General features: G+C 35.4%; 2 protein-coding genes across 2 annotated transcripts; one reads left to right on the top strand and one right to left on the bottom strand.

Moving 5' to 3' along the window:
- Positions 1-2,729: 2,729 nt before the first annotated feature.
- Positions 2,730-4,235, bottom strand: LOC129718884 (uncharacterized). The gene is made up of 2 exons (XM_055670081.1): positions 3,951-4,235; positions 2,730-3,886 (listed from the first exon to the last, which is right to left on the bottom strand). The coding sequence occupies exons 1-2, from the start codon at positions 3,967-3,969 to the stop codon at positions 3,036-3,038; spliced, it is 870 nt and encodes a 289-aa protein (XP_055526056.1). The 5' UTR covers positions 3,970-4,235; the 3' UTR covers positions 2,730-3,035.
- A 2,576-nt stretch (positions 4,236-6,811) lies between these two features.
- On the top strand, positions 6,812-7,885 carry LOC129718885 (uncharacterized). The gene is made up of 2 exons (XM_055670082.1): positions 6,812-7,044; positions 7,102-7,885. The coding sequence occupies exons 1-2, from the start codon at positions 7,041-7,043 to the stop codon at positions 7,521-7,523; spliced, it is 426 nt and encodes a 141-aa protein (XP_055526057.1). The 5' UTR covers positions 6,812-7,040; the 3' UTR covers positions 7,524-7,885.
- Positions 7,886-12,405: the final 4,520 nt, after the last annotated feature.

The raw sequence follows: 12,405 nt of genomic DNA, 5'->3' as shown, positions 1-12,405 counted from the left end.
CAGCAACTAGACCCGCACGATACTCTCAGGTCCCGAGGGAGACAACCCAATATGCCAGTCCGTAATATCTTGGCCCAGCAGCGGAACATATTCAATATGCTGCTTACCTATGGCGATGGAAAACCATTAAACAACAAATCAGTGCTTTTAATGCAAAACATTCTAGCTTTAAGTTAGATTTAGTTTCAGCTCGTAGTCGGCAGCGAGGATAAAAAATTTGCTTCTAGTTATTAAGATACTTTAGAAAGTAAGCTACCAGATATAATTGGCGCCGTTAAACATTAAATTGTATTTGTGCCGTGTCAAATAAATTATAGATGAGGAAGAAAAAAATTAATAATAATAATAATAAAAATGAGAATGATAATGAAAGCAATAATAATGATAATGAATGTGATAATATTGAAAATAAAAATAATATTAATTATAATGAAAATAATAATTAAAATTATAATAACAAAAAAACTAATAGATAAGGTGTTCGACTTCGTAAAGTGCAGAAGAAGCATATATTTGCGTACGTCACTTCAATTGTATCGGCTAGTTGTCTCCGTCTTGTATATACCTATCAATATTTGTAAATCAATGTGTAGACTTAATAAATGGAGACATACGTTTAGCAATATAAAACAGTTCAATAAATGAACCCAGAATCGAACGGCTTCTGGCTTTGAATCTGATTTCAACACTTTTCTCTGGTTGAAGCGACGGATACCCGAACCCAATGGTCTACGTTCAGTACACTATCACAAGTCCTATATGCAGAGCCGGATTTAAGGGGGGGCCCGGGCCCCGGGCCCCCACAAATCGAGAACAATTTTTCTCTCTATCAAAAATGAGATTAAATCAAAAGTTCGATTTACAGCAAGAATATATGAACAGACCGTGTCGATATGACTTTCAGTCTTTTCTTTAGTGTTATTTTTTCGCGAGGGCCAATATCACAACTACATCCATGAGAGTTCACCTAAGATTCTCTTGGAATGATACTCATTAACACACCGTTTGATTCGAACCAGTGCACACTGTTGCCTAAGTTGTAAAAACGTGATCGAAATTATTTTGACCCAAAACATTGATTTTAGAGCCACAGTGTCTTCAGTAAAGTTGTTTCAGTAATTATTCACCATATCATGGAAACTAAAATTTTGAGATTAATCTACCTAAGAGTGAGAAACGAATTTTATTTTTCTCATTTTTGGATATAAAAATCCACTTTGCTGAGTGAAGTTGTATCACATTTTATAAAAAACAACTTTGTCGAAGACACCATACTTCTATCTACAAATTTAAATCAACTAATGTGATGTTTTCTTTGGAATGCCCTTTAGAATTAATTTTTAATATAACTTTTTTTAGTGATTTTCTAAAATTTTTCAATGTTGTTTACTATAATAAAACACATAAGGTCACCTAAAAAAGTTTATTTTTATCGCTTTTATTTAATCAGCTTCTGAAAATTTTTATGTAATAGAGCTCTCATTTACTTACATATATCTACACAGGAGGCAGCGAGAGACAAATGCCTATATGTGAGTTGAATGATGTTTTACTTATACTTTAATATAAAAATTGTTTAGTCTGCGGATATTTGCAGATTTTGATGATATTTCTTAGTATATTAGTGCATTATTTTAAAAAAATCGTCAATAATGAAAGAAATATGAGAGATAAAAATAAACTTTGTGTGATGAAATCATTTGTTCAGATGTAGCAGACAACATTGTAGAACATTGAAAAATTGTGATTAAATGTTATATCGAAAAAATTGATTTTTAGTGGCAATCTGTAGAAAACTCCACAAAAGTCCATTAAAACTGGCAGATAGAAGCACGGTGTCTTTAACAAAGCTGTTTTTCATAGAACGTGCTATAACTTTGCCAAACAAAGTGAATTTTTATATGTAAAAATGAAAAAAGTAAAATTTGTTTCTCACTGTTTGGTGGATTAATCACGAAACTGCAACTTCTATAAAATGGAGAATAATTAATGGATCAACATTGCCGAAGCCACTACGGCTCTAAAACCATTTTTTTTTTTTTGATCAACTCAATTTCCATCACGTTTTTGTAGCTAGGTATGTAAAGCCGAGAGAAAAATAACCCACAAGTTTTTAATGCATTGCTATTGCTAACTTGTTCGAATCAGAGATACCAGATGTGCTTTGCAAAATGCAGATTTTCAGAGCTCGTGTGCAGATTTTATTGACCTGCAGATGTGTGTAGGTTTTTTTCCTAGTTTCTGTAGATTACTGTCTTGGTCGCCTAATATTTGCACAGTTTTTTTGAGGGCAAATTTTTGCCTGTGGATCGTAATTTTTTCAAATTACGGTAGGTTTTTTTTATATCAAGAAAAAATTTCCGGTTTTCGAGAAGTTGCAGACTTCTTTTCAAAAACATCTGGCACCTCTGGTGTAAATCTCGTACTCGTATGAAAAATAAATATTTTAGGGCCCCCACTTGGAACTGGGCCCCGGGCCCATACAATCGTAAATCCGGCTCTGCCTATATGACAAATAATATATTAGGTACAATAATTTGCAATAGTACAAGTAGTTCGCATAATCAAATTACGTAGTTCTGCCTTTGGACGGGTTGCTGCAAGAAAGAAAATCACATATAAAGGTACACTTATGCGGTAAGTGGATATAATCATAGATGAAAGTATGCAGATGAACCAATTCATATCGCTCAAACAGAAAGATTATTAGCGATCTTTATTCAACGAATAATACCTACATGACCACATTAAAAAACGTTTTAAGTTACTTCTAATACATGTTAAAAATCAATTTAATGGATTTGTCTCTAATTAAAAAAGATAGCAATGTACGTCAAGTACCTTCTCAACTTATAACAATAAGGTGAGGAAACGTCAGCGTTTACGAGTTATCTGGAGCCGGATAAAACCATCTGAATATAGTCAATGTTCAACTGATAATGACTGGTAATAGAGGACTTATAATATAAAAAAGAAGACAATAAATGTCATATATCTTTTAACTTAACATCTTGAACTTCAACGTTCAACTAGGTTTATGAATCATCTGGAGCCGAATATAATCGTCTTAATCGCCGTTGTTGGATTTTGCTGGGAACAACTCGTGATCGTTTCTTTGGACAACACACAATTTCAGAATCATCGATTGATCTGCCGCGTTTGGTGATACGCTTTGGCTTGAAGCTGAACTCAGCAAAAAACGGCTCGTTCTGTCGACTGTCACTGTCTCGAACCGTTTCACCACTATTTGAAAAGTTAACAACTATCACACCAGGTTTTGATCGATGTTGCAATGAAATTCCGTCTTCTGTTTGCGTCACAACTTTCTCTTGAACCTCTGCAGCCGTAAGATTACCTTTCTCTTCTGTTACAAGTAATTGACTTAAAATACGGTCAAAATTTTCACGAAAATCGTCCTGCGACATGGAACATTCTGAATGTGTAAAAGTGTGCATATCTAGTGGTATAATTGGTAGATTGTGTCTTACTGTGAACGGTACAGTAACGTATTCAGCCATTTCTTCAAAATTCAGATTATCGGTAATGACATGTTTCGGAACATCTAATAGAAAATCATCAGCTTCAATCAAATCACCAGGTTCTAAGTTATCTAGTTCGCAGTGATTGAACGTCGGGTTAAGGTATTGCTTCACTTCATCGTTAATGTACTGGTAGTGCTCTTCAACATTAATCACCTTATTGAAAAACATGTCCCGCAAATTTTGAGGAGACATTTCTATATCGGGGTTTGCGGCGCGAAACGCTTCCCAGAAAAACAAGTTTTGTGCATCTAGTATTCCCGAAACTCGATAGACGTGAAGAATCATCCTTTGTGGCAATCTTGGTTCATCATCTGTGCCAAATATTGTGAAGGAGCTAGCAGAATCTAAGCGCAAAATGTAATAAAATAAAATCACATCTTCGATTAACTTTAAATACAAATTGCTTACCCATTTCAGAAAACTCCATGTTCGAGTAAACTTGTTTACTTAGACACTTGTACAGGTTAAGACCACAAAAAAGTTTTAAGCAACTCGGAACTCTTCAAACGATATAAAATTAATTTCCCAGCTTTCCTCTCCCGCTCTTTTTCGGTAACCTTTTTGATCCAGAGATGTCAGTTTCTTACAAACGAAGATGCCAGATGTTTTTGAAAATGTCTGTAACTGCTCGAAAAACCGGAAAAATCAGCTTGAAATCTGAAAAAAATCTATTCGTGATTCGAAAAAAATTTGCTCGCGCTGGTGAAAAGCCTGTAGTACACTCTTTGACCGAGCGTCAAATATTTGTCTCTTTTTGACAGATAAAAATTTGGTCAAAGATAATTATTTGTCACTCTCCGATTTTAACATGGGGCAAACAACAACCATGATGTCAAATAAATTTGACCATTATGTCAGAAGGTCAAATATTTGACCATTAGACAAAGAGTGTACTACAGGCTAAAGTCTATAAAAATCTGCACACATTTTAAGAAAAACTGCGCAAATATAAAGCTTGTAGTACACTCTTTGTCTGATGGTCAAATATTTGACTATCTGACATAATGGTCAAATTTATTTGACATCATGGTTGTTGTTTGCCTGTGTTTGCCCCATGTTAAAATCGGAGAGTGACAAATAATTATCTTTGACCAAATTTTTATTGGTCAAAAAGAGACAAATATTTGACGCTCGGTCAAAGAGTGTACTACAGGCTTAAGGAGAAAAATCTGCAGAAACTATGGAAAATCTGTGAATATCTGCAAATCAATAAAAATCTGCACACGGAATCTAAAAATCTGCGTTTTGCAGACAAATCTTGACCACTTTGTGATAAGGTCGCATGTCTAAACGTAAACAAAACTAGTGAGAGATGATTTCTCGACCACTTTGTGATAAGGTCGTATGTCTAAACGTAAACAAAACTAGTGAGAGATGATTTGTGCTTGTGAAGTACAAGGAATATAACTCTCACTCGTTTTGTTTACGTTTAGACATACGACCTTATCACAAAGTAGTCGAGATTTGTGCTTGTGAAGTACAAGGAATATAACTCTTACTCGTTTTGTTTACACTGAACCAACGACAAATGTAAGATTCACCTGAAATGTCACATAAACGACAAAAAATTGGAATCCAATAAGAGTTACTTGTGTCACATAAATCTTATTCGCATCGCAGTAAACATCAATGGATTTTCATTTGATATTCAAGTGTCATACTAGTAAATGTTACGTGAACTAAAAATATATGTTATGTGCGTGTTGGTGTGCAAATTTTAAAATCTACCATAAATTCACATAGATGATACTACGAGATTCAGTAAGCTTCACTGTACAAACACGTAACCTTTAACTAAAATCAACGCAATTGTTATAATTTTTTCCAGTGAAGTCTATTTGAAAACCACTTAATTTTTATCTGAGTTACGTTACACAATAAGTCATATCCAGAACACGTTACATTCACCTGAAAAACTAGGTGGAAAAAATCTACGTAACTTTTCAAGTGAATACTACGAGGTTTATTTTTTGAGTGTACGTTTAGACATACGACCTTATCACAAAGTAGTCGAGGAATCTGCACATCTGGTATCCCTGCTTACAAAATATGTAGATCATTGCACGATGACGTCACAAAACAAGAAGAAAGGGATTTGACAGTTGTCGCGGGTTTGTTTACATAGTGAAATTTTCGGCCCGAATAAAAATGCGGAAGTGTCTTGGTCAAATTTGCGTTTCCATGAATAAACCAAAAGATCACAGTAACGAATTCGCATAGGCGGAGAATTTTCCCATCTTTTTCGTACTCATTTTCACTCCTATCACATAAACAGTGAATGGAACACATTGTAAACAAACCCGTGGGAAGTGTCGGAAAAGTGAGGTTATTTTTCGTGTGCAATGATCTATAAATGCAGCAATTTTCGCGTAGGAACGAGACAAATGCATCAGGGCTGCGCAGGTACACCGCCTCCATAAACTACTCAAACAGCGATTTTATTCAGAGTATGGTACTATTCGAGTAGTTCATTTTGTACCAACTTTTTTTGAAGATTTCTTCCTGAGTGTTATGTATGTCTTATGTATGTGGCTTAACTCTTGCGTTTCTTAAGTAGACACAGTGAATCTGATTATTATCCAAAAAAAAAAAAGATGTAATCTATGTAAAAAACTCTTAATAATTTATAATGAGATTTCCGTTCGAAAATTAAAGGAACGATGAGATATTTGTATCTATAACAAGCAAACGCAAGCCAGAAAAGAGCAAAAACATCAGCATAGCAGCATAACATTATAACTCATTTGCGACTGCGAAGCTCAAAAAGATTTTAAAGGCTGCTCGCACTCACGTAAACTTTCGTATTCGATTTTCAGAGTATGCGTGTTGACAAAAGCAAAAATATTTCTTTCCTTTGCTCTCTTATGTGAAAACTCAAACAAATATCAGCAGCTTCGTAGTCCCGAATAGCGCTCATTGGCCCTGACACAAGTAAAAGAGATTTTTAAGTCTGTTCGCACCTACGCGAGTTTTCATATGCAATTGTCAATTTATGTATTATTATTCCAGTTGAAAACCGAAATAATTACTCGCGACTTTCGATTTTTTAACCTTATACACAATGCGCATAATGTCGCATCAGGTGCGCTGTATAACGCATCTGACGCGCAATACAGCGCACTAGATGCGACACTATGCGCATTGTGCATAAGGTAAAAAAATCGAAAGTCGCGAGTCGATATTTCGATTTTCAACTGGAACAATAATATAAAAACATAAGCAAAAATATTACCCTCCTTCACTTTCGCAAAAAAAAAACAAACCAATATCAACGATATCAACAGAGTCGTCAGGGCCAACAGTTCATTTCCTCGGTTTTTCGAGCAGTTGCAGACATTTTTCAAAAACATCTGGCATCTCTGCCCTGAGATTACCTAAAACGGGCCAAAACCGAAGCGGACTGCGGAACAGAAAAGCTGGGAAAATAATTTGAAATAATATGTTGCGTTTGTAGCTTACTTTTTATCTGCCTGAGTTAAAGTAGTTTTGCTTATTAAAATGGGTAAGTAATTATATTGAAATTATCATGAATGTGATCCTTATAACATTTCGTACTTAGATTATGCCAAGTTCTTCACAATATTTGGATTACCACAAAGAATGATTCTTCACGTTTATCGGGTATCTGGAATAGCACATTCCCAACACATGTTCTTCTGGGAAGATTTTCGCGCGGCTCACCCCGATATAGAAATGTCTGCTGAAAATTTGCGGACCATGTTTTTAAATGATGTGATTGATGATGAAGAGCACTATAAATACCTAAAAGATGAAGTAATCCGATACTTCAATCCGACGTTTTACCAGCAGAAACTCGGTTCCTTAGATGATCCAACTGAAAGTGATGATTTTCTATTGGATGTTCCGAAACATGCCGATACCGGAAATCAGAATTTCGAAGAAATGGATGAATACGTGAATGGAAAATTTGACATGGTTTTAAGTGGATTACTTTCAACAAAGGAGAATCCAGACAGATAAACCCAGACATTTTAGTCCAGATTCTTCAAAAACTTGTTTGTTGAACGTTGGCATTCCATTATCTAATGTTGAATTGAAAGAGACGTGTCATTCATTGTTATTTTTTAAAGATAAATCTACAATAACCAGTCAGCAAAAATCAAACACGGCAATGAAGATTGTATCCGCATCGCTGGCGTTTCCTGACCTTTTATTTTTATTTGAAAGGTATATGACCCATTGGTACCTTAATATAATAAAAACAAATCCTTTGACAGGAATTAAATTGACATGTAATGTAATGAAAAGTGTTTTTAATCTGTTAATGAGTTCGTTTGGTGACTAGTTCAATAAATCATTTTGTGTAATTTCTTTACGAATAACGATGACGGTGATTTGGGGACTGTCCACATTCCACGTGGACAACTTGAGTGGTGAGAAGGGGGGGGGGGGGGGGTCTGCGCAAATGTCCACTATTGGGGGGTGGGGGGGTGGTTAATGATAATGTCCACGTGGGCACGATATTTTTCTAAAAAATGAAAATCTGCCAAAAAGTCTTGATCTGCATTAAAATATCTACAACCTTTCTGGTTTTAGATTTGTCAGCTGTATTGCTAATAAACTTGGCTTCTAAGATATATTTCTTTTTAATCATTCTCGTTAGGAGAGGTCTTTGAGGAAGCTTCAACTAAGCTCAATTTGGAATAAGTTTTGTTTTTAATCTCATCCATCTATCAATCCACTTTTCACTAAATTTGGAATCATTTTCTGCTTTACCCTTTTCTTTCAGAACGCTTCTATTCTTCAACCATTTGGCTGAATTTAAATAGTTTTCTTTTTGACCTTTTCTTCTCCATAGAATTAATTTATTATTTTGAACCAAATTCAAGATCATTTTCTTAGTTTTCGTTTTTTTGTTGTTGTTGTTGTATTTCAAAAGCTTTGCTAAGCATTTCAAGTTGGTTCGGAATACCTTATCTGCTAGATCCGTTTTCTAAAGGCTTTTAGAACATAATTTTAGACGTCTCTTTTCTTTTGTTTCTTCTTTACCTGCGAAAACATTTCACAGTCATTTTTGGTAATTCATGATCATATTTTATTTTAATATTTTCTGTCTAAATAATGCGTCATAAACTATTATTTCCATTGTTGGCTTTTTCTAGACATCAGTGATATTTTTAAATTACTGAACTAAGTTCAGAAATCATCTTTTCTATTTGAAAGAAGTGTTTTCAGACGTTTCAAGCTACATTTACTAAAGTTTTTGTGCATTTTAAATTTGACTCGTATACAGTTTTTTTTTGAATTTGGTAAATTTTCTGATTTGTAGTTGCTCTCCTAAGTAATAGATGGGTCAGAATTCGTGAAACTAAGAATCGCGATGTCTAATTTTTCAAATAAGTATTAAAAACTTCAAGAGTATCACTCGGGAAGTTGATTTTCCAATTTTTATTGAAATTGAGTAAGTTTTGAAGTTGTTATTGTTATTTGGAATTAAGGTCAATATTCTTTTAAAATAGACATATCTTAGAAACTATTGCATCGAATTTGATAAAATTTTCAAAGCAGATGCATGCTGAGTTGTAGTTTATGAAAATACTTTTTTCGGAGAAAAAATATTTTTTCAATGGTAACTGTTTAAACAATATATTGGAATATGATGTTCTGGGACACTGAAAAATTAAAAAAAAACGTATTTTTAACAGAATTTGGAAACTCTCCTGAAAATTTCGAGTTGTGTCATTTTTTGTTCAAAAGATATGGGTTTTCAAAGTTAGTGCCGCAAAGCATTTTCAAGCGAGAAGCGCTCCTAAACTCAGCTTTCTTCAGTTCTCATACCAAAAAGTGCACCATAATGACTAAAAGAAATAGTATGTGCAATCTTACTTCGCTGGTGCGTTCTGTAGGATTGTCCCTTTACTAAATTTTGCATTGTTTTTTTAGTAAACTGTGCAGGTACACTTGAGGGTTGTTAGGGACATAAAGTGTACTGTCTTCATTATTAAGTTGGGTAACTGTTGTGGATGTGAAACACAAAACAAGAACAAATAAAATAGTGTATTCCATTAACTAATATAAAACATTTAAAACGTGGTGGGCCTAGATTGGTATTATCTTGAAGGCAAGTACATCAGAAGTGACAAGTAGTGATGGGAAACCTATCGATACTTATCGATAATATCGATAAATGCTGGTCATCGATATTATCGTTAATTTTTTGACGTTAACGATAATTATCGATATTATAAGGGTGAGCACAAGTCAGTGCGGCTGGTTACTGGAGGAGACCCAAAAGAAGGAGACCTCACCTACCCTACCCCAGGAGTTGCTTTTGCCGCTAGGTATTTGTTGGGTGCTGCTATTCGACAAGATTTAGCATTTTTGGGGGTGGTGTAACGGTTCGCCACGGGTGGCACTGAGTTTCTGAGAAATATAGGTAACTAAATAGGTATTGATAGTTTTTAGTTTCCTAAGAACAGATGAATTCGACAACTTAGTACTGGAGAACTTTGAAAAAATATCCAAACTTTTTGCACTATCTCATAAAAAGCAATGATACGAAATTGTAATGAAATGCATTTTCTTTGGCTCGCCAACTCTTATAATATGATGGACATGCATAGCGGCAGTCTATTGGTAATTGTTTAGTTTAACTTGGAACTGTTTAAGTTTAAAGTATCTGTTACCCAACAAACAATTTTTAGTTCCACTAAAAATCCAAATCAACGAAATTGTTGCGCCAAAAAAGTATCCTGATGTATACAGGAGGTAGACAAAATAATTGAGATAAATAGAATTCTCTCGGATTTTAAATGGCCAGAACTTTACGAAAAATGAATCAATTTTGATAACTGGTTTCATTTCGCTGGAAAACAGTATTATATTAGTATTACTTGGGAACTTGGTATGACCTACCTACACCGAAAATGTTTCGGATTTCAAGAGTGTGTGTCAAAGTGTACATTTTTGCAACGCATAGAGCGTTTTAGGCAACTAAATTGTCTATCTAAAATACTTCATTCAAAAAAATCTGAGATCACCGATATTTTCTAAAATCCTTTTTTGTTCTTAAAATTATATTGTTTTCAGAGTAGGATCTTAAACTCATTTTTTTATATTTTCGAAGGAAAGTTCAGATAACTTTTACTAAGATATATTGATTCATAAGAAAAAGGTTCAAATACAGTTAGGTTTTCTTATGCGGGGGATACATGCCTCGTGAAAAAACCATGTTAATTCAAAAATCCGCTTGATAAACCGCTTTAATTCAAAAATTCGCGTAAAAACCACGTTAATTTGAAAAGCTGCAAAAATAACCTTTTAGACAAAATCCGTGTGAAAATAATCTGATCTATTTAAATGTTAATCCAGATAAATTGCTCTATGACCTACACACCCACAATGTTCGATTGAATTCTGCTAGAGTGCTGCAAGCTCAAAGAAAATTAGTACCCAACAGGGAAAAAACCGCCAAAATCAACACCCATACTTAATAAATTCATACCTCGATGATTCCTTGGCGAATTTCCAATCTTTGGCTACCAATGAACCCGAAATAAATTCTTATTTATTGACAACATATAAACCAAAGTGAAACAGAATATCATAAAAAGTTCTACGCGTTGCAAAAATGTACACTTTGGCACACACTCCGGAAATCCGAAACATTTCCAGTGAACCTTGGTCACGTCCAGTTCTCAAGTAACACTAGGAAACTAGGACAGTTTTCCAGTAAAATGAAACCAGTTTTGTCAGAATTGATTCATTTTTCGTGTAGTTTTGGCCATTTAAAAATTGACAGAATTTTGCCTGCTTCAATTATTTCCCTTATTATACAACCTTCAAAATAAACTTCAGCTTGAAACTACTCCGTAGAAAGCACTCTCGGCGTAAAACCCGAAGACTTTCCAAAACAAACTGTTTAACTCGTCCGGTTGTTTGAATTTTCATTTGCAGTATCGTAAGATTTGTCATTCAAGGCCTTAACACAATGGATACGTTGCGGCTGCGTTTGCGGCAATTTGACAGTTAGCCCATACATTTACTGTCACATTGACGTCAACGCAACGCAACGTATCCATTCTGTTTGAGCCATCACTGTCTCTGTTTTTAACAAATTTATATAGCAAAATTGCATTTGTCGAATAACGTTTGCGGTAAAAAAAATCAAACATAGTAACCCATGAGTTAGCAAAAAAAATTGACAGCCCTATCAGTCAAACTCTAACTGTGATGGCGAAAAAAGTGAAGCTACTCCGTTCAGAAGTGTGCGCGTTCAAAGAACGGTACCCCGCCGCGTCAAAAACGGTCATCGTGCGACACTTTGTTGACCCCGGGTATGTCGGTTTTGGCATCTACAACATCTTGACACTATTGGACAACGATCAGAGCATCGAAAGAAAGCCCGATTCCGGATGGCCAACGACCCTGAGCGACAAGAAGCTTCCAAGGATGCTGAAAAGGAAGACCGAGGGAAAAGTAGCTAAATCGCTGCGTGCACTTGGCAGAGAGATTGGTGCGTGCTTTAAAACAGTGAAAAAGCATCTGGAGAACATGGACATACATGTAGGAAGCGGCAGTCCCGTCCACTGGTCTTGGAGCTGCAGGCAATGACGCAGCGACAGCGGTTGAAGATGGTCAAGTCAATTTTCCCGGTGAATCGCGACGCGGCAGTGGTATTGGACGACTAGACCTATCTCACCCTGGATGGCAACGACTAGCAGGGCTCTCCGTATTTTACCTCCCCCACGAAGGAAGTGAGCATCGAGGTAAGGTTTATTTCACAGACCAAGTTCCCCAAGAAGGTGCGGCTGTTGCTGTCAATCAGCGAGAAAGGGATGTCAAAATTGCTCTTCTTTCGCTCCGGGCTGGCCGTGCACGGGGACATTTATAGTACGAACAG

Source organism: Wyeomyia smithii, chromosome 1 (genome assembly GCF_029784165.1).
Source record: "Wyeomyia smithii strain HCP4-BCI-WySm-NY-G18 chromosome 1, ASM2978416v1, whole genome shotgun sequence".
Classification (NCBI taxonomy): domain Eukaryota; kingdom Metazoa; phylum Arthropoda; class Insecta; order Diptera; family Culicidae; genus Wyeomyia; species Wyeomyia smithii.
This window is presented reverse-complemented; position numbering and strand designations above follow the sequence as displayed.